At 41.4% G+C, this 23,319-nt stretch overlaps 1 protein-coding gene across 1 annotated transcript in view; it reads left to right on the plus strand.

Annotated features, from left to right (window-relative positions):
• Positions 1 to 541: 541 nt before the first annotated feature.
• The window catches only part of LRP8 (LDL receptor related protein 8), a 212,421-nt gene continuing 189,643 nt past the window's right edge, over positions 542 to 23,319 (plus strand). Inside the window, exon 1 of the mRNA XM_085308184.1 lies at positions 542 to 620. Coding sequence (XP_085164310.1) covers positions 542 to 620 — 79 coding nt within the window. The remainder of the gene's footprint in view (positions 621 to 23,319) is intronic.

Consider the following 23,319-nt stretch of genomic DNA (forward strand, 5'->3'; position numbering starts at 1 on the left):
TTTGCAYGCAGAGGGGTTCGCAGCCAGGTGCCAAAGCGCTTGGACGGCTGTGGCTCCGAGCACGCCCCTGCCACGGCGGGATGCTGGGCTCCCACGGTGTATCCCCAAGGGTGCAAGGCGAATGCGAGGGTGTCGTGCACTGTGGGCAAAGCCTATGCGTTCCCGTTTTCTGTCTTCAAAATCCTTGTCTCAAAAGTGATATTAACAATAAATGCTTGAAAGACTATGACATTAGGGTCATATAAATATGTAAAAGCCTATTGCAAAGACTCATGACTCTGACTTTAATGAGGCTCTGAGCCAATGTTGGGTTTAATGGAAGTACCTTTGTGGGACTATCCTTCTCCATCTCACTGCACGGGTGCGCGGCTGGAATTCTTTCATTCTTAATTGAGGTGAAATTTAGTTTTAACAGATTAATTTGCAATGTTGATATTTATCAGAATAAAGGTATACACGTATATGGGCACTGAATTAGAAAAAGAGCTCCAAGCCTATGAGAATAGCAATAATTAATATGTACAGTTTTGTAAAGCCCACAATGGCCAATAAGTTTCCAAAAATAGACAAGATTGATGAGAAAATAAAAAACACTGAGCGTTGTAACCAGAGAGATGAAAGTAAGTGTCTTGACTTCAACTGATCTCTTGACTCTTGGCTCTTAAGATGCTAATTAGAGCTTGGTGATTATTGCATGCTGAATAATACGTTTGCTGATTTATTATTTTTAGGCAATTTATTTGTTGAATAACTATCYTGTGTTATTCAGTCAACACTAATGTTAGTTATACTCCTCCTTTTCAGGGGAAGTCTGTATGTCTATACTAATGCTTGTCCTTTTTATAGTCCGTGGAGGCAGAGGTAGATCAGTTAGTCAGGACAGGTGAACATGATCCCATTTGGGAGCTAATTTCACTTAATGCAGTTGTAGTAAAGAATTTATGCTTGAATCTAGGTTAAAGCACCCTAAAATCCCTAGCCTGTGCAGTTCATTTGGGATACTTTCTCCAATTAGACAGTAGTCAGGAATATATTCTTGCATTTACCCTCCAGGCTATAATCTTTCCCTGTAACCTCAGTACATGCAATAGCCTAAATAGAAGGGCTGCAGGCAGTTTTTCCTAGACTCATTAATGCTTGTCCTAAGCACTAGAAAATGGCTGTGACCAATCTTAATAACTAACTCACTGCTTTACTGATATGGCGTATAGTATAAGGACTCTGTAGAAAGCTTCTTGGAAATGCCTCTGAAGATGCTGAAATGATTTAGTTGCAGCAGCTTCTGGATGGTCACGAGTCCCTGGATATTTGCAGTCACACAGACAGAAGTAAGAAAAGGTACATAGTCACCAGGGCTGTTATCCCCAGTTTTTGTTGGGCACTAGAGCTTCCATTTTTTTATAAAATGTTCTTTGCCATCCTCCCACAGGAAACTAGAACAAAAAAGAGGAAATTTGTGAAATGGCTCCTTYCTTTCTCACATTCAGGAATATGACAAATGGGAAGATAACAACAGGATTTGTACTAAAAATTAAAGTTAGAGCAGACCTACACATGGATTCACTATGTATCCATTACGAGAATCCGCCCTGAACTGCGGCCGGACCAGCCACGTGGGTTGCAGCCCTTCTGCCTCATAGACGCCCGGGCCACACGAGCTCCCAGTGAGGTCCAGGTGGGAATCGCCCACCCCACGTCGATGTGGACAGCAACTGGAGAGCCAGTTAAATGGGGAATGGAGGACTGACTGGTTGGGAGGGGAATAGGTAGGAGTAGATATAGTCGTTACATTTGAATTTTTAGAACTTTTCATTTTTTAAAGAATTTAACTTTTAAGCACTGTTTTTAGTTTTGGAACATTTTTTTGAAATTTGGAAAACATTAATCAAAATAGTACTTTATAAGAATGAGCTATAGTAAATTATTTAATGGAATGAGACTTAGTAATTCCTTGCAGTGTTACAGGTCAAGTTTCTTTTAAGATACTGCCTTTCCTTTTCATGTTATGTTGGCAGACAAGGTTCAGCTGCAGTTCAGAAGATTTGTAAAGTAAGTTTGCAGCACTCATGGAAGAGGTAAAATTCAATTTTATTAACAAGTCCATCATCCAGCCATACTCATGTGTGTACAAGGGGCAGCAGAGCTATTTGGGGTATAATAGAAGCACCTTTTATACGGCTAAGTTTAAACTAAGTAAAATGTCCTTCGACTAATAATTAGGCCAACTGACGGCAAAGGAGTAATACTTACCAAGAGCGTTAGAGCTGTTACTTGTCTCCAAGAGCTGCTTCTTAGGAAAGCTCTGAGTTCGTATGTTGGATGCATCTCTGTTCTGGCACCTTTTCATATTTGCCTCTTTCCTCCTATACAATTTAACCCTACTGCAACTCTGTTCCTGTAAGGGGTATGCAGACCTGTCCCCCGTAACACAGGATTGGTGTGTGAGACAGGGAAGCAGTGAGGGTGAACTRAATGGATGTGACATCTCTATTTCTACTTCTGCATTATGCCTCTTATTTTCCTCGAGGAATGAGACAAATGGGGCTTTGTTTCCGAGCTAGTGAGTATAAAGTTGAAGTAATTGCATCTGCAAATATGTGGTCATGGTTTATATGGTTGAAACAAATGACATTGCGTCTCAGTGTTCAGTGATGTAGAAAACACAGTTAGAGAGAGGAACATCCTTTTTTCTTTTTTCTTTTCCCTGATTAACCAACATGTCGCATCTTCCTTTTTTGAGCACTACCTTATGTGATGATAGGCAGCTGCGTGTTCATCAGGGGTAGAATCAGCAACTAAACACCTGTGACAGACATTTCCAAGGGGTTTTAATGGTACTGTGCCAACATTAAGCGTAGTCTGATTTCTTCTTCACTTTGTGAAACCCAGAGTACTCAGCACAAGGAGAAGCATTTAAATTTGTTATGCTTTAACAAACAAACAACGTTTGTAAAAGGCCCAAAACAAGTCTGCTGCTAACCATGTTTTACATATAGGTTACTGTGTGAAAAACTAGTTGCTGATTTAGTAGGATCAACCTGCCAGAGGGCAAGAGCTGCCTGCCGTAGTAACGGGCTGGACTGATCACATCTGTGCTCTGTGATGGGATAGCATCTTCCTACTGCCACAATTCTCAAATTAGCTTATTTATCTTAGTCTCTAGAGTCTCCACTGGAGGTACTTCAGGACTTCAGAACAAAGTGAAAGCTCTGGCCTGTCCCAAAGAGTGCACTGCCTGATATTATTGAATTGCCAAGCTTTTCCTGTAGACAGGTCTGCTTGGGGAGGGGGAGGAGGCTTTTGAGGGAGAACTGCTGAATTTCTGTCCTGAGGCAGAAAAAAAAAAAAAAAAAAAAAAAAAAAGGACAGAAGCTGTAAGATAGGTGAGAGGGGTGAGGGACCAGAGGGAGGAACAGAGAAGTCTGCACAGCTATGTAACAGTTACTTAAATGACTGAATAGCAAGTTTGCCTGGGGGGAATGGGTTTAACAGCTCATAGGAAGAGAGGAAAGGAAATAGATGTGTTTCTCTTTCTCAGCCCAGTTCTGAAAATCCAGTTGTTTTTCCTCCTGCTTTCCATCAGTCTGCTTTGCAGACCAGGCAACGCATGTAAGTGTGTTGGGGAGAATCTTGTGTTTGCCTCTGATTTTTTCCATGCAGCAGTTCCTCCCACCTGGCCATCTGAGTCAATACARTTTTTCTTATGCTAAACTACATTGATTTAGTTTCAGCTGAAGCAATGTCTCTGTTTTTCCTCAATCTTGGATTTTGGCAGAGGAAATAGAGCTACTGTAAGTTTATTCAGCTGCTTAATATGCGTGCTCAGTTCCTGAGACGAGGAGGAGGAGAACCATGCACAGATACTCCCTTCCTTTTTCAGACTGTTATCATTTGGCATGCCATACAGCACATACATTTTTTATTAGATCTTACTAATGAAGCTCATCTTAGTCTTGCACGTGGTCTATAAAGAACTATAATCTCAAGAAATCATGCTGTTTTTCCCATCACTGTTGTAGCATCATCTAGTGTATTATAGATGCTGCCATTAACCATGATCTGTTAGCTTAAGAACTACATAACTGTTGAACTCAGTGTGAGTTTATTTTTTTGGACACAAATTCACCAATAATTCTTGAATCTTATATAGTATGTGGTGTGTTCATTTTAATGACTATTCCCGCTAGAGTCCAGTACTCAACAGAGAGGATTTCTGAATCTTAGGAAACGTTGAGGTACAGTCCTAAGTTTATCTTCTTAGAAGGCAGCTCTTCTCTTCCATGCTTTCAGGAAAATACTTACTGATTGCTAATAATTATTTATTATTGTAAATTAAAGACTCTGTCCTRGTTTCAGAATATAAGCAGAAGTTTTCTGGAGAATAATAGGGAAAAGCATCTCAGTGTGGGCACACAGTCTGCTTCTATGGCTGCATGGTTAAAAAGGATGCATTGAGTTATCGCTTCACATTCTGTAGCAGGTACACAGTCATGATGTGCTGGAAAACAGATAAATGCACAGACAGGAATCGTTGCAGTGGATTTTCATTCCTCCTGTCTTTTGTCAGTCCTTTTCCTAGTCTTTTTTCTGGAGACAGTTGGAGAGAGTGCAGCTTGGGAACGCTGAGCACTTCGTGGTAATTTTGCACTCAATAATGATTAAAAATTTTTTCATTTACTGATTTCTAAGAAGTCCGTTCCAGTTCAGCTGACRGCAAGTTATTTTTCCAGCTGCATCTAAATGATTGTTTTCACATATAGCACCATGATTAATGATTTCAGAACAACAAGAAAAAAATACAGTTTTCATAGGCATGTTTATAAACTTTATGAATTTGGCAACTTCCTGAAAATAAGCTAGTCTCATCTATTTTTGTGCTGGTTTCTTTCTTCTCTTTCTTGCTTTACCTGAACTCTGTAAAAGGCTTCTGGATGAGCACGTGTGTTTTAGTAGCCAGKGTCCTCATTTATTCTGCTCATTTTATGTAGTTGAAAGCAAGTAGTCCAGAATTATACCTATTCRAATGAAAAGAGAATTTAGCTCTATGATACAAATACAAAGTAATCCCATTGAACTCAAGCTGTATAGTAATCATTACTCCAGCATTACGGCCACAGAAAATCTGAGTATATCACCACTTCTCAGTTGTTAAAATTAGATGTGTTTATTTTACCCCCAGCAAACTTGAAGTGCCATCAAATTGTAAATTGAACAAAATTCGAAAAATGTGAGATCATGAACTATTCAGCCTTGGCAGTCTGTGTTCAGACRTTTATCCCAGATTTTTTTAATGCTTCTTGCACTTGTATGAAACAAAAAGCACCTTTTAAAGCAGGTGAAAACGGTGTCATGAATTGAGATATCAGAGTTTAGTCCTTTTGCATACTTGGCTTCCTCCTGCCAGTGTTGTGTGCTGTGCTTGAGCTTGTATTTTCGCCTGGRGAGGAGTGCTACAGTAAGCACATGTGAGCACACACACATATATCCCTAGGACTACTGGATTAGTAGGAGATATGCATGTGCCTAGCAACAAAAACTACTAAGAGCATTCTATTAATGAATTGCTGTTGTTTATGCTTCAAGTTTGTGGAAGTAAGTGTGTCTCATAAAAGACTGTGCCTAAAACGGGGAGCCATCTTGCCGTGGACTCTTTCGCTGAAGGCAATCTGGTATAAATGGATGCAAGCCCAGAGCCAGCGTAAGCATTTTCAGCTCTACTGAGTTTAATCTTCCAAAGGAGAGGACACTGTGTGGCCTTCTGTGGAGCATGTTTCTTTGTGATGTCCCAAAAGCTGATTTCAAATGTGCTTTAGCAGGTTCCTACCAGAGCTGCTAACTTCTGTCATGGCATCTTGTCCACTGGCCTCTCTGAGTTTCGTTTCCAGGACTATTTTATCCTTTTCTGAAGCTAATCTGTGCTCCCAACAGCATAATTATTAACCRTAGTATTTTGAGAGTAGTGTGATATTTAACTTATCAGATGGTCACTATTAACATACTTGCCTAACTTGCTTTTGTGTTGAAGTGTGTGGGTTAGCAGSTGCACCAACATCTAAAGCATTCTGGCAGGCTGCAGGGTTGGTCTCGCTTCTCAGACACCACCCTTCCGTTTGAAGGTTGTCCTCCCCTGCAGACAGACTGACTCAGTTGGCAGAACCACTTCCTTAGACACCACATGTAAAGGAGTTGTGGCTGACAATTTGTCTTCAAAGTGCCCTGTTTTCTTTAGGAAGGTTTGTTATTAATAGATCCATTTAGCAGATAGTGAATCTTTTTATTTCCAGTTACCAGCCTGTAAAAATGACTCATACTTCACCATAGCAATAGGCATCATTACYTTGTAAAGACCTTTCACTTGCTTCTTTCTGTAATGTGCTCATTGTCATTGCAGCCATTAATCTGCATAAACTGCATGTTGTTTATCTCCATCACTTCTGCAAGCGGGTGATGAACACTGTCAGTCCCACAAAGCTTGAGATGAATGGCTTTCCTTGGAAAACCAAAGTCAGGGCAGGCAACAACAATGACAATTAGAGGAAAAAGAGGTTTGAGAGGACGACTAAAAATGAGTGTAAATTTGAATCTTATGGATTTAAAAATAAGATTAAAATCTCTCATTAAACTACTGGTAGCAGCACTTTGATTTCTCTGAAGTTGGTGGGAAATTTTCCTGTCTTCTGTGGGAGAAGATTTCAAACTCCATATGAGCATGAGTGCAGATTTCTTAGCAGGTCATGTCTCAGCAGATACAGAGAGTGTCTGTTGAGTTGGATAAGCCCATTAAGCTGAATACAATATGAGCCTGCAGAGCACTCAGTTGATGAGATACATGTGACAGTTGACTTCGTGCGTTAGCACCCGAACGTCTAACCCAGATCTGTGGCATYGTGCAAACAAAAACAATGTGACCAATCTTGTGGACCTCTTCCATTTCCCCAGAGCCGTACTGAGGCTGTTTCTTTGAAACCTGTAGCTACAAGAGGATATAAAATCCAATGAGAAGAAGAGTGCTCTATGTCCACGTATGCAGCTATGTTCAGTGTGTGTTTGGAAAGAAATTGGAAATGATCAAATTGCAAYGACAGACTGTGCAAATTATTTCAGTGGGTCACTTTAGGAGGAATGGCCTTATTTTTATTGTAATACTAGCAGCTCAAAGTGTTTAATGCTGGTGTGGAGTGGCTGGGAAGAGACACCAGAACCTACATGCTTTGCTGGAAGCCTGTCTTGCGGCTTCCAGCGTGAAGTGCGGTGCAGGAAAGAGGGGAAGTGCAGAACAGAAATCCTTCACTGTAGTTACTGTGAATGCTCAGAGATCCTTCTCTAGCCCCAGAGGGGGGGGAAAGCTGCTTTCGTGTTTATTTGCAGGGACTGAATCATGTGAACAACTCGCTAAAACTGGAAATCCTAGGATTCAGATAAGCTTTTTCCATAAGTTTCTTATCTCCCAGAGCCTCTAGCAGCCATTTCACCTGTTGCACTGCTGAAGCGCATGTGAGTGCCAAGCGCTGAATGAAAGCAGGTAGCACATTTTCCTGACTGCAGCTGCTAACTTATGTCACAGGTTCATTGGATGTGACGGGAATCATGCAGACTGGGCTACTGGCAGGAGCAAAAGTAGTTTTGGGGGCATACTGTGTTACAAAAGAAAGCACTGGTGTCCACACACATTAAAATTAATTCGCTTTTAAGGTGATATTATGTTATTGTATTATTGTGAAGAACAGGTCTTCTTGCAGACATTCTGCGAAAAACAGAACTAGGATGATAACATAACAATTTACAGAGGGTTTTCATTGCAAAGAAAATGCAGTTCTGAGGGTGAGTGTGCACAAGTGCTGTCACTTGAATGACTGCAATCATAAGTCCAACACCACAAGTTGGCTATTATATGTCTAGTAATGTGTCTAATGATAATTAAATACAGAGCATTCAGCTTTTTCTGACCTGTTTTGCTCTACTTCTAAAACTGCTATTGGCTTAAAAAGAAAACCCAAAACTAGTTGTCAGGCAAATTCAGAACTTTTTTTTTCCCCTAAAAAGTTTATGTAAATTTAAATGGAAAATGCCACTGTTGTCCTATTTCTAGTTTTATTTCTTCAAGGCATGTTCTTTGGGTTGTGGGATCTCTGACTTTACGTTATATATATGACAAAGCAGAGGAGTGAAATCTCTACAAAACTTTGTGCAAAAGCTGGCAGGAATACTGAGGGAAAGAAATGTTATGGATAGACTGCCTTTCTTACTGCCTCCTTTCCCGCTGTGTTTGCTTAGGCTCTTCCCTTGCTCCTTAAGGCACATCTTCATCTTGCGTGTTATTGCTCATGTTACAAAGCTCCACGTTGTGTGCTGTATTTGGGCGGCTCTTACAGCATGAATCCAGTGACCTGGAGAGAAAGGGATTTTGTTTTTTGGTGCAGGAGCTCTTCTGTCTTCCATTGGCACTGATCAAAAACATGTGATTGATCATGTTAATGTGTTCGATCTTCTCTGCATAGGTCAGCGGCGGGCACGTGCAGTCAGCGCCTAGGTGGTGGCTTTCCTGCTTAGCGCCGATGCTATTAACACAGCTTTGGTGAGAGGTTCAGCCCTCTGTCCTGTTGTTTGAGGTTTTTAATTTCCAACTAAATGCCCCTTTCAAGTAAATTTTGTGTCTCAGTAGAATAGCACTGTGATTTCAGATGTGGCTTCTGGAGCAGGGCTCGGCATGACTGAACTGTTTCCTGATCTTGGACTGTCTATACCCTGATCCACTCCCCAAAATAAACAGTGTGCTAACTCCAGATTCAGATGTCCTCAGTTGGCCGTAGGTTCCTCAGTCTACCTCCAGCAGCTGATAGCCCAAAGGGACCTTTGTGGGGCTGAAATGAGGCAATAGTCATACTGAGGGAGAAGGAAGGAGGAAAGAAAGGGGAGGGGGGGAGAAAATCTTCTATGGGCAAGTACAGTTCCAAGATGACAGAGTGAAAAAAAAATTCCCCCTTATTCCTGGCTTACTGGCCTGAAGTTAAAGGCAGAATGGCCAGTGTGCAAACCACCCGCTTGAGCATCTGGCAAGCAGAGGCGTCAGCTTCCCTCACTGACCGCTCCAGGCAGGTATGCCACGCGGCAGGGCTTACTCAACCCCACCTGGGTCAGGTGGCTGCAGCAGATGAAGCAATTTCCACCTTAGAAAGAYGGACTCTCATCAGAGCACCCTGAAGCAGGAAAAAGAAACAAAGGTTGGAAACACTTTTCTTTCTTACTCTGGTTGTTCTGAGGGCTCGATTCATGCCCGCTGCTTTCCCCTCCTCCCTGGCAACTTGAAGCTCTGTACCTTTTTGAAGTGCCCCACAATCTTCCTGCATCTCAGATATCTTTTTCTTCCCCCCTCCCCTTACTCCTTAAGTATTTTTCTTGCAATTTTGTTTTCCCCTCTCTTACTCCTTAAGTAGTGTTTTTGCAATGTTGTTAAACAAAGTGTTTTATAACTAAAATGTCTCACTCACAATAAAGAAAAAGCAAGTAAACATTTTGCAAGAAGCTTGTCATAGTCTGGCCACCTCTACTCCATCCAGGACTTCAGGACTTGCGTTTTCTTTGTGTTTTTATCCCCTGAGCTCATTTGCACTTACAAATGGTTTCTTGCTGTCAGCATCCTTCTCTTTCTCCTCTCTTTCCTGTGGTTATTTCTGCCAGCATTCTTGCCTGCCACCTATCGTAAGATTCGGGATGTCATCACTTTTCCCTAAGCCATGTTTGTGTTGAGCACACACATTTAAATATGGATGAGGCTGGATAGATTCCACTTTGTAAATATTTCAATTTAGGAAGTGTTTATGACAAGCTTATAACTGTGCCAGGCAAAAGACAAAGTTGTTTAATCTAGTCACACCAATTAAAATTATTTAGTTTCTTAATGCACCTCTCTTGCTTATATCTGTTATATTTACTGTGCTAGTTTGCAAATTTGCTGAGAGAAAAAAATCAACAAATAATGATACTAATCTTAGCAACTTGTATGCTTTTGTCATTAAAGGTTCCTTTTTTGCCACTTTCAGCAAAGAAGGAGTTGGCAGGGGAGAAATATGCAGAAATATAAATATAAAGTCTTTATAAAATATTTATAAAATATAAAAGAAATATACTGGTGCAGGGGTTCGATAATTGCTTAGGTAGGAAAAAAACTCTGACTGAAAAGCATTTGATTCCAGAACTTCAAGCCTGAATTACGGTGTCAGTGGCAGTTATGGCACATCTGTCCTTAGGGAAAACTTTTTGCTGTCCTTCAATGTCTGGTAAAAACCAAGAGTCATCGCAGAAGTGTCAGATTATTTGTGAGTTTGGTTCAGACTGCAGTAAGCTCCTGTTTTATGTGTCATTAGTTCAAAGCCAGTAGGGATGATCAGGTTCTGCCTCTTCTGTATCTTTTATTCCTCTGGATAGCTTGCCATATCTAATTAATATTTTGTCATCCATCACTATATAATTCCCCAGTGCTGTCTTCCGTATGAGATGTTTTCATCTATTTTGCTCTTTGTACCAGGCGTTGTGTAGCTGGGTCTAGCCAGCAGACAAAGGAAGCAGCTGCCAGTGGTGCTGAAGTGTGTGGCAGGCATGTCCTGCCCCTGGCTGCGCTGCTTTGAAGCTCAAACCTCACGGTAGGGCTCGAAACTCCGACACATGAAATTAAAATTAGCCTACAGAGACGCAAATCGCCTCTCAACACCTGCAGGTAGCAACAGTCCGTCTTACCTTGTTCATTGTTCTGTGCAAGTCAAGTGGACTGTGTACGTTGTTGGTGCAGAAGAGATAAATAATTCAAGAAGTATTATGAGTGTAAAGTACTTTCATGATGTGTATTTGTAAAAAGGAACAGTTTCGTGTTTGTGGAAGCCTTTAAGAGTCTGGAGGTAACCATTCAGAGTTCACTCTTTGGGCCTTGAAGAACTGGAAGAGGAAGGATCAAGGAAGATCCTGCTTGGGAAAATTTTAAAGTTGTTTTTTCCTGATTTTTTTCAGAGGTTGATCTGCTGCTGCATATTGGCATTTATGTTTCTGGTATAATATGACTGAGGGAGGCATGAAGTACTACCTTGAATTATGAGAAGAACAAAAGAGCTAATCTTGAATAAGGGCTCTTCTACTCTTTTTTTTTTTTTTTTGTTATTTTCCACTCTGGTTAAATGTGGCAGCTCCTTGCTCATTCAGAATGACTCTGAAAATCTCTCCAAAAGATTTTCAAATACTCAGTGAAGTTATACTGGAACTATCAAATGACAAAGTCTATAAAAGTTGTATGATTTGGCACAGCACTGAGTAACCACCCATTGAAAAATGGTGACATTTGTAAAGATGTCATAAATCAGTCTTCTAAAATTATTTTAGTCTTATTCTAAAACTATGGCTAAAATTATTCTAAAATTATTGATAGAATCTTSGCAAGCATTATTTTGACAATAAATTCCTAACTCTTTAATTCAGTTATAGTTTTTATATGAATATTCTTCATCTGCTTCACAGAATTGACTATACTGAGTTTATTACCTTGGATTTATCTCAGCACTTCCATGGACTTGAAATTTTTGGAGCTAAATCCTCTATTTTGGAGGAGTGAATGGAAGCAGCTTAGGGAGTATTTCTGCACTGCTGGGAAAYCCCAGTATGTTGTAAAGTGTCTTGAAAGTGTTTGTGTGCAGCAGTCTGTCTCTGCYTCTACCACTGCGTGGATGAGGGTGCCCTCACAGGCTGCACTAACTTTGCAGAGTAAAATCACTTATCTATTTATSTTGTCTACTTTGTGCCCTCTCTTGTGACACTTTACAGGTGGACACGTGGAAACTTAACTGACAGTCCTGTGCYTGTTGCTTCGGAGGGTTTCCACAAAATGTTTGGGATTGAGCAGGAACCTGAATCTAGCTGACATGGTGCTGATCCGAGGGCAGTAGGATAAGCCAAACTTTGATTTAACCTGTGGTGTGGGCCTGATCTGACCAACGCTGTGTGCGACTCTGCAATGGTTTCATCTCCAGCTCCTTCCTCCCATATTTGGACTGCAGAAAACTTTAGGGAGTAAACATGCTCAGAAATGAAATCTTGGAATATACTGCACTCCTCTGGAGCCTTGGGCTTGAGAGGCYTAGACACTGCTGCAGTATTGACTAGCTACTGACTCTAATATACTACTGACTAAGGTTTGAACTGCTGCTGCTCTTTTCTTGGAAAGAACCTAAGTAATGCTATACTCCAGCATGTCCTGTGTGAGCAGGAGGCCTTCACTCCTGTTGCTCAAAGACGTGGTCTGTTGGAGCATGCAAAAGCAGGGAGACAGGAATTTTGCTCTGCTGATTCACATGTCAACATTTTTCCTTGACTTTCTAGCCCCATCTCAGCCTGATGTAGATCACCAATAAACAGTGAAATTGGTGAAAATAACCGATTTGCTATGGTAGAAAAGCCTTTCCTTTTTCAGCTGGAAACACAGTCTTAGCTGCAGCTCAAGAACTCCAGCCCTTCAGTCAAAGGGGCTGGAAGGCAAACCTGCTGTGAAAGGTGGCCACAAGGCCAGCTTCTCTGATGTCCTCGGCCGGCTTCTGACTGAGGGACAAAAGCTGAAAAGAGTTARGATTTTTTTGTATTGTTTTTGTTTGCTCTTTGAGGTTCAGATAATAGTTTCCGTGCTTTATTGGGCTAGAAGTCTATTGGAAGCTATTTATTTTTTAGGAATCTGGATAGCAAACAGTGACCTGTATTACTCTTGTATCCAAAAAACTATGTCTTGACAACAAGGCTGCAACATGGGTCCTATCATATTTACTAATAGCTGGGGGGTAGGTTAGGCATCAATGGCACTTTAAAATAATCTTTAGGACTCAAAAGTCTTAGGTGTCCATGGGACTGAAGAAGGATTTAAACTTTTAATGAAGGTAGAAAGAAGTGGCAGAACCATTTAAACATAAAGGTGACATGAGCAAAGATGAAACAGTAGCATTAAAACCCTTTCTGTATGTATACTGAAAAATATAATTGATATCTTGGTTGATTATGTTAGAAGCTTGAGTCCTGCTGGTACTGCTATATTAATTTTCTGGAATTAATATAGKTTTTTTTTCTGATTGTAAAGATGCTTCTTTTGAAGCCCTTCCTTGCTTGGGGGAGAAGGGCATTTGTTAATGCTTGTTAAGCCAGGTTTTACCATGTGTGCTACACAAGAAGTCCCACTGAAATCAATTAGATTTAATATGTCATGATCATTCAATATGAGCAAAGATAGCAAAATCTGGTTTTTAGATAAACCACGGGGAGGAGGAAAGTCTGTCTTTAAACTTTTTTTCTTTTTTAATAAATCCTGAAGAAAACACAAGACAGATTGGTACAAACATGTTGCAGAAAAAYTGAGGTAAGCAGGATTTCTTCTAAATAGCCTGAAAGCTGGATTGCACTCTGCAAGACTGATCTGGTGATGAATACAGAAATGAATTAATTAGCAACAATTTTCTGTGAGAGACTAATATCCTGCTGTATTTGTCCAAAGTACTGGGAACCAAAGAAAAAAGAGACAGATGAAATGATGGAAAATAAAGGCCTTTAAAACAAAAGACAAAAGGGAGAGGAAAAAAAAAAAGAGAAAAGCCCATCTCTGCCTATGAACAGATTCCAAACGGATGATTGAAGGGAAGGCTCCTGGTATTGTCTCCCACCTTCTGTTAGGCCTGTTTTATGGCTTTAGCTGAGCAGATCTKAATTTCCTAGACTAGTGTAAAAGGAAAAGCATCTTGAATTCCCTGGCTGGATGCCCTACTGAAACATCAGTTCATTTGCCGTTTCCGAGTGGGCTTGGCTAACGAGTGCTTCTGTTTGAATCCTGAGAAGCTTTCAAGGATACGCAGTGGCTGTTGCTTGGCAAACAGAAATGATCTGTCTGTTGAAACCCATAGCTGGGGGACATCTGAAGAGCTGGACCAATTCAATCAACATCCATCCCTTTACGCTTTGAAAATCATACCTGCTCTACTTATATGTACGAAGAAAGCAGTGGAGTAGTGAGGATGTGGTACTAAGACAGAACTAATGTGTAGTGCATGTAATTATGGTTGGCCACTCCAAAAGACTGTCAAAGGGACAGGTTCAGTCTTCAGGTAACTGCTAAAGCTGAAAAATTGCAACTAATTCATTTCTCATTTGAGCTCCTTAAAAAAAATGGCTCGTGATTTTTGAATATTTGGTTGACTTTTTWAAAAAAATACATAACTGTAAGTAGAATTATTACATTACATTTAAAAGAACAGTCATACTTCTAAGAGCAGGCAAATAAAGCTAGAGTGTGCATACCACACTAGGAAAGGGGAGGGATCGTGGGGGGAGAGTTGAGTCAAGGTCCCGAAGACAACCAGAAAGGAAACTTTGTGATCTCTGGGGCATATGCAGCCCTCATCTGACTCGGGGTGGCAATGATGGGCAAGTGCAGCTCTGGTAGGTGATGATGGGCACTGACCAGTGCTAATGTGGGACAAACACCTAAGTCCCCAGGAAATCCCAGACAACCTCAGCCTTGCTGTTTCTTAAAGCTGGACAGCAGAGGGGGGTGTGAGACCCTGGTGTGCGCCACGCGGAGGTTAGCCGCGACGGCTCTGTCAGGAGCTGGAGAATGAGCTGCTTTGCTCTGCTGTATATGTGTGCCCAAGGAATATTTCTGGCGTTTTCAGAAGTGTGCACATACCTGCACCTGGGACACTGTCTATACAGCCAGAAGGGCGTACTGGGCTGCAAAAATACCATTTTGTTAAAAATACAGATGGCTAAATGTAGTGATGAACTGCTAGTAATGCTCTGTTCTAACAATAATACTTTCATGCTCAAAGCATCTTTTCTCCAAGATTTCRAAGTATATGAAGCTAATCAAGGGCAACCTGGAATCTGCTCAGTTTTGTAGGACGCTACTTAGGTCTACCATGTTCCAGCCATTTCTGGTTCCTCACTGATGACTCCCACAGATTTTCTTAATTGAGGCATTACAAAATTGAGCAATTCTCTAGCTGCTTTCCTGTATGCACTGCTTAAATTTCAGGCTGCTCTTGACTTCTCTGGCCCCACGGGCAGATGATAAGAGCAAGGAGGCTAATGGTTWCTAAAGAGAACTGTCTGCTTCCTGGAAAAGAAAGGGGGAAGCAATGGAAGAGGGAGGATATATTTCCAATTTACTGGGCTTGCAGACAGTCATTTCTTTGTAGTTTGTCAGCCTTTCTGAGATATCATTCTATAAATTCATAGGAAATAGACTGCAGCAATTTTTTGCATGATTGATAATGGCGCATACTTCATCCCTAACCACAGTTTAAAACTCTACAACCTGAGCAGTTTTTCTGTATCACTTTTCATGGGATAGATAAAAAATTATCTTGACATCTCCTCTGTGAGTTTTATGAGYATTCTTAATATATTTTGTTACTGGTTGAGTCCCATAAAAATCATAACTTCAAGCACGTTCACTGCCGAGTATCTTGTCAGGGAGAGTCRTGTATGTGTAATCTTGGTTAAGTGCTTGTCAGTCATACAGTTTTGTGTTTGCCTTCCTTTAGAAACATTTTCATTTTCTCAGTTTATCAATAGCTCTGGAGGTAGAAGTAATGGGCGCTCTGTTCTGGATTATTTGCTTTTACATTGCTGCTCCTTAATGTGTTATGTGGTAGTTTCAATCTCCTCCATTCCTTTGCTTATAACATCACTGTAAATACATGTGTAATGGCCTACTGTTCTGTACAATTCTGGTAAAAACATGGGCAATAAAAGCTACATTCTCACCTCTTTAGGGGGTCATGCAGGCAAACTGTTGTGGTTATTAGTACAGAAGAAAAAAATAGATTTTAACTTTAAGTAGCTAYGTGGAAAGAATGGATACTTTATTATTCCATTAGGTAATTCTTGTGATAGTCACATCTCTTTATCATTCCATTCCTTTATCACTCCTATTAATAATCATGTTTATTTTTTATTAACTTGTTCCTGGAAATAACATCCCTGGAGCCATAAATTGTGCTCAAATATGTTGAGATTGTGTACTTGTTTATRCAATTTGGCTAAAGCCAAATTGGGTAACAATGGCTTAAACTGATGCTCGGGGTTTAATTCCATTGAATACTTTATCAAAAGCATAAAATAATAGATAGTAATTAAATGGCACAAACAGCTGATGAATACTTTGTTATCCTGCATACGTAGTCTGCCTTTTTGCTGCGGTGTTCATACAAAGGGTTCTGACAGCCACTCTGCTTCACTGACTTGTGTAAAAAAAAAAAAGAAAAAAAAAAAGAAAAAAAGAAAAAAAAATGTTACACAGCAAGGCCACCTGCATGGTCACGGTCATTCCACTGCTGACATCTTGATACAAACCCCTTAGGGGTCTAATGGAGATCACTTTATCAGTAGAGTAAGAACCTCTCGTTAAGTGCTAGGCAATCATAAAGCATTAGTGATAGAACATTGTTCAGATGTTGGTCATTATTATAAACTTTTTTTATATGTTAATACTTTGTGCTTTTTTATAGGTTCTTATTTAGCAATTTAAAATACTACATAGTAGGTGGGGTAGTCATGTTCTCTTTAGTGAAATGAGCTTTTGGAGGACTCTTAACTTCTGCACTCCTCTTAGTGCAGAGCTCCTGCGCAGCCCGGGAAGTCAGCTGAGCCCTTCATCCCGTGGCACTGAAAGTGCCTTGCCTTGCAAACCTCTTCACACACACACACACRTCTAAAATTCCCATCTGCCTAAAACAGTTGTAAGAAGTTCAGCTTTATGCCTCTAAACATACCTGCTTGGCACATCCATGACTGAACATTCCTGTCTCATGATTCACGCCTAGTTAAACTGGGCGGTAGAAAAGGTGACACATCCAAGTTTTCATAGATAGAGAGTTCCTCCATTTCCACAACTGTTTTAATCAACACTAAAGCACCATGACAGGTGAGCTAAGTCTAATGCCAGGTATCTTAGCTGCTGGTGTGAGGGGCAGCTGTGTGCTAGCGTCCCCTCAGGAGCTGTTACAGCTGGTGCTGCTATCTCTGGCTTTAGTTAACATCTGATGCCAGCTGGCACCTAGGGAAATGCTGATCAGTATCAGTTTCTTTGACTTTTCAAGCAAATAGCCTATTATTTTATCAGCAGTGTCTCTTTTTCCCAGTCTTCCTGGGTGATGGTAATTTTTCCTTAAAAGACCCTGGAATTTGCTGCTGATTCTGTGGAAGCTCCTGTCTGGAGATTAACAATGTCTGTCATTTAAAACTSCAAGGCACCACAAAGGCATTTCTGATTCTCCTCCATAACATGGAACTGCCAAATTTGTCTTGTATTTGCCCTGATAACAGAAGGGAAAGGAAGAGCCAGACATAGCTTGCTACAGTCAAATTTAGGGGTAACTCCAGCTATWTCTCCAGCAGTCAGCAGGCAAGGCAATGCTTCCACTGGTGAGCACTGGCTCCCACGAGGCTGCTTTACCAAAACCAGTGCTTTGCCATGGAGTGTGGGGTGTGTAGTGYGGAGGGAGAAGCTGCGTGTTAACTGTCTTCTCTTTTTCAGCAAAGAAAAAAAAATYAGTATTTTGCTCAATTGACCAAATGTCTAATAGGGATTTCTACAGATATACCATTAGCAAATGTCAGAACTGTGTGTATTGATGTACTAAACTTTACCTGGATACATTTACCTGGATACAAGSTATGCATTTGAAGTACACAAATGCRTATGATACTTAGAGGTTTATAACCAGACACCCAGGTGCCAGGAACTAATCACATTGCCACAGATGCATTTTAATACAGAATACAAAATCTACTTTATCTGCATTTGGTTTTTTTTTGATTTTTTTTAAATAATGTGGCTTATTTCCTCAGAGATTAAAAATCCAATGCAGATTATGTAATGTTGTGAAAACAAGGCAGTATTAAATATAGCTGTGGGAACAGAGGACAGAAGACTGACTCTCCAAAAGGTATTGCAAAGAGAATTTCCACAATTATCATCACAGCTGATATTTATTAGCTCCTGGAGAGACTGAAGAGCTCCCTATCACCTCTGAGAGGAAGGCCAGGATGTGAGCTAATACTCAGCTCAGTGCTTAATTAACCAAGGAAAAAATATCAATGGAGGTGCATCTGAATGTCACAGATAATATGGAAATACAGTTTCTAATTTAATACAATGAAATCTCTAGACATGGCCACCCCATATAAATGAGATCTAGGCCGATATTAAATAGAAAGGAAAGAAAGCAGCTCACTGCAACTTTATCAGTATTGTAGTGATAGGGAATCATCTGTTTTCAGAATAACCACACTTTCAGGTTCATAAATAATTGTTTCAAAGGGGTTAATCTGTCACTTCAGACTTCTGGTCACAAGTCAGCGCACCACTATGGTTCAAACAAACAGATCTACCATAGTTTTTTAACCTGAGGCTCTTGGAGTGAAAATGTAGTGCAGCTCACAGTGTAAGTGCATCCCTTTCAGAGCCACAGCAAAGCTTGGAGCAGCTGCACGAGACAAGCTGTGGTGCTGGGAAACTCAGTGTGGCAGCGAGCTGGCGACTTGTCATTGCATCGGGCTGTATCTGCCACTAATGCCTGCTGGCTGCTGCATCRTTCAAACTCAGATAAACCTGGCTGCATTACATGCGACACGTAGCTGGGCTGCCTTGAACCGAGCTTGCTGCAGTAAACTGTGTTCGGTTGTTTCTTAGCGGGTCTGTAGAGGCAGGTTGTTTTAATGTTGGATGTTCTTTGGTGGCATGGACTGAATTTCAGGGATGTTGAGGTTGCATTCTGAAAGAAGATAGTTTTAAACTAATATCCAAAATGTGATCTTTTTCCTTTCTACTGATGCCTAAATAATCCCTTCTACTTAAACTGTCACCTTATTTTCTTGCACTTCAGCTCTAAGGTTTGTGAAACAGCTACAGTGCTTTGTGTACGGCAGATCAAATATGTGGTGCATAGTCCATAGCAACTTCAGCAGTTTCAGGTTGTTACTTGCTCTAAGTCTCCTGCATTCACCCAAGTTCATCCCTCTGGGACTTTTTGGGGACACTTATGGCAGCAAAAAGTCATCTTCTTAAGCATGTGTTTGTTCATGAGTAGCACTGGGTAGTCCTGGAAACTGTATATCTGTTCTTTATCAAACAAATGCATGGGTATYCTGCTCTACCTCATGCATACTGCTCCAGAGCCGTCCAATGGTACTACTAGGGGCTCAAGGGTTTCTACGGTTTGAGTGCTTTTTTGATATCGGTGGAACATCAAATGCTGCCATAGAACACCTTGCTCTTATCTAAGATAACATAAATTAGTAGTTCTACTTAGAAATAAGCCACTGGTGGCTATTAATTGTAATGGTCTAGAGACCATTAGATCAGGAATTTCCAGAAGTACCGACTGGTGGCAAAGGGTTGTGCGGGATATACTCTTTCCCTAAACATCCGCTGCTGGGGAATAAGGTGCTGTGCTATGTGGGTGCTTGTCTGGCCCAGCAGAGAAGCTGTCTTCTCAGATCAGCTGTCTGCTGATCATAACTTCTTGTTTCAAGTGGACTAAGTTAACYTGAGCCAGCAACTTAACTTTTAAATGCTCCCTGTTCCATGACTGTAACACGTAGATCTCTGGTCCTGTTAGCAATGACTCTGTTCAGTCAGAGCAACACTGTAAAAAGAGTGTGTACAGCAGAACAAAATATGCAGGCAGAGTGGAGGAAGAATGGAAAAAATGGAAGAAGTCAGTATTCATCAGCAAGAAAACACCAACATTACAGAAAAAGAAATGTGATTTTCAGACCCCTGATAAGAAATACAATAACACAGAGCAGGTTTTGTTCTCTTTTTTGAAAAGAGATGAAAAATATACAAGGCTGAATCCATTCAGTTATGAGAATAAGTGAGCACCATTTCACAGCATGTAATTGATTTTTAACTAATTCTAAACCCAGAGACRCTAATTTATGTGTGAAAAATTCATTGGATCTACATCAGTTCTTATCTGAACAAGCAGGTCAACATCTGTGCAGCCAAATATTGTCCRTGGAAGTGTGTACTGTAATAGCTCTCTGGACGAGCTCCAGGTCCCTTAGTCTCTGCTGAGGTTCGAAYAAGGAGCCTGCGCAGCTACACCGAAGTCGTCACGAGCGTGGTGTGGGCTCAGGAGGGGCAGAATTGCAACTGCGTTGCACTCATCGGTGTCGCACAGGCACAAGCAGCAGCCTGTGTTTTCTGACGATGAGACATGTTCCCTCTCGGCTGAAGCCCTGCGCTCTCATCTTTCCGGTGCTGTTTAACCTCGCTGTCTGGGCAGAGCACCCTGAGCAGGCTTCGTGGCTCTYGCCTCCCTTTTTGAGCACCCCCCTCCTCTGACCTTCAGCAATAACGCCAGCCGGCTTAACAAGGTGCCCTGCTGCGTGTTTCCTTTTCGTGCCTTGCATCAGCTACTGGCCAGGCATATCGCATTACCAGGCAGTGGTGTTTCCATTAATATGTGTGATTTCCTGGTGCTCCTCATCCCTTTACCCTGTGTGCATGTGCACAACAGTCTGTATCTGCATAGTGCAGAAGGATGCATCCAAATTCATTTTCTTTCTCATGTAATAGAAATGGAAAAGGTCGATGGCATACACTTGCAGGAACACGTGCAAGCTGTCTATGCACCCGACTGGACCTGTCCTCTAGCAATTTTTCAGTGCCTTGGTCAGTCTCCCGCAGTCAGGATCTGTCTTGGTGTTTGCTGCTGCAATTGCATCTCATTTTTAATTGCAGAAGTGAAAAACCACATAAGCGCGTTATGCTCTCATTCCCAGCCCCATGTTATTTTGCTTGGTGGTTTATATAAAAGTGAGCTCTCAGCCAACAGGACCATGACACGTGGTTATGTGGACCAGAACCCCCTGTGGGTGCAGGTTACGACTACAGGATGGGAAACTCACTTGTGCTGACGACTCACTTGATCGTTTTGACGACTCAACACGCAAAACAATCAGTCCTGGAGCTCATCAAAAAAAATGCTTTAGTTTCTTGGACACTCCAATTACTTGATTACTTTGTTTCTGCTTTCAGCCAAGGAACAGAGAGGGTAACAGGATGTGGAGATGGCTCTAAGCTGCAGAGCCATTCAGGGACCTGCATATTCCTGTTATCCCTTAAAGTCTTTGCAGGAGCTAGAGCCCACTGGAGCAAAAGACAGCACACATGAGCCAGAGCTCTGCCTCTCCCCGACAACAAATACCAAAGGAGAAGGTGGTAGAACTGGGGCTGTCTGTGTCCACTCTGAATCCTATTAGCACTAAAAAAACACTGACCCCCATGAAGGTGTTGAATTTTAGGGGATGTCACCTGGAGACAGACGTTCAGTACCTAGAGACCTACCTCAGCCGGCAAAAGAAGGAGCCTTCTCCGGTGATGTGATGCCTTTGGGCTAGGACGGCAGCTAGGGCAGAACGCTGCCAGCCTTGTGGAAGTGTGCATTACAGGAGCACATGCCTGCAAGATTGCCTTGCCAGCATCGCACAAGATGCTGATCCACTGTTCTCAAGGCCGAAATACCCACAAACAAACAGTCCTACTCCATTTTCTTCCCAAATAGATGTGTGCTTTATTTTTTTCTCATGTTGCGTGCTTTGATCATGTGTATCTTTTGCAAATCTGGTGATCTGGAACTTTTCCAGGTTACAGGAAGCTGCTCAGAGAACATAAACTTCTCTACATAAACTTCTGAGTGTTCATACATATGGAGGGTCTTATCTGCCTCATGGAGAATCAGAGATAATGGTATTGCAGTTGTAATTAAGCACTTTTGGCATACTACAGTCACTCCAAAAATAATAATGCAAAAGCAAGATACATAAAAATGTAAAACAAAGACACCCACTGTATTAAATATTCAAGGCAGGGGGTGTTTGTTTGTTTGTTTTCCTCTGGAAAATACTAGCTAGAATTGTTCAGCTGTTTGGGAAGAAGGGCAGGGGAAGCATAGGAGTTTGCCCATCTTCAGCAACACTCTTGCTCCCTTTTGAGAAATTCTAGTGACCCCCAAGCCTTGGAAAGGGAGTCAGTTTGACTGGAGAGTTGCTTTTATATATTTGAATCTTCCTGTCGTTATTCATCCACATGCTGACAGCCCAAAACTCCAAGTGACTGGGGTCCACAAAGGCTTGCCAGAGCATCCCTGCTAAAATCACCTGTGACTCTGTGTGTGGTGAGCAGTGATGGTCTACTCTTACTGTGCAGGATTTTCTCTGCAATTGCAGTTGTGGGATACTTTAGGGCAGGTTGGGCGCTCCTCCTCCCCTTCCTCTTACGGCCCACTCAACTGCTAAAGCAAACTGTCTTAATGAAAGCCAACGGAGATAACGACTGGGCCTAAGTGTCTGTGGATGATTACGCTGAGTAGTGGAGTCAGGGTTAGGAGCGGAAACTGGGACTGAGAAGGTGAACTCAAGGCAAAGGGAAGGGCCAGGGGACAGTGCTGGTCCTGGGTGTCTGGAAAGGTGGGACTAGAAACAGGTTAAGTAGCCCATGATGGGGAAAGCACGGGACTGGGAAAAACTGAAAGCAAAGGGGAAAGAAAAGGTAAACTTAGGAAAAGTGAGGACAAGAGTGTGTGCCCACTGAAATGTACTTCTTCCAGAGTTTGCAGTGAAAGCCAAGACTTTGGATTCATGCAGTGGAAATGAATTGCAAAGAAACAAAGGAGAGTTTGGTGAAACCGTATTTGGTACATGCTGAAAAGAAAACAGGCTTTACATATACATGTGTTCAAACACCTCTAACAAAGGARTGTTAAAATTTCAAAGCCAGGTTCACAGAGATTTGTTTCCTATGTAGATTTAATTCAGCTCTCTTACACACCTGAATTCTGTTAGTCTATAATTACAGGATTGCACACTGCTTTCTGCTTAGGACCTTTGCTTCACTGAAAAAATAACAGAAGAAAGTGTGCTCTGGAGAGAAATCAATAATCTGCAGTGGATGGGGACCAAGGCCTTTCCTGCTGCAGAAGGTGAAGAGTGTATAGCAATGGTGCAAGGATCTGCAGAATAAAAAATAATGTTTTTGTGAGGGTTTTCTCTTGTGACAAGTGAATATCAGAGAAGTGGATTTTATCTCAACACATACTGGAGAACTCTTATTTGGTTCTGAGCATCCCGTTTGCATCAAGCCAAACTTTGCAAGGCTAATTTCTAATTGATTTCATCTTTTTTGTGGCACACAGCTAAGATCCATGGTTGTAAACTGGGCAATTATTGAGTGTTCACAGTTCCAGCTGAAGCCATTGGGATCTCAGTTTTGAATATGGGAAGTACTGCATAACA

This window comes from Rhea americana, unplaced genomic scaffold, assembly GCF_003343005.1.
Source record: "Rhea americana isolate MKP2758 unplaced genomic scaffold, rheAme1 scaffold_27, whole genome shotgun sequence".
Lineage (NCBI taxonomy): Eukaryota > Metazoa > Chordata > Aves > Rheiformes > Rheidae > Rhea > Rhea americana.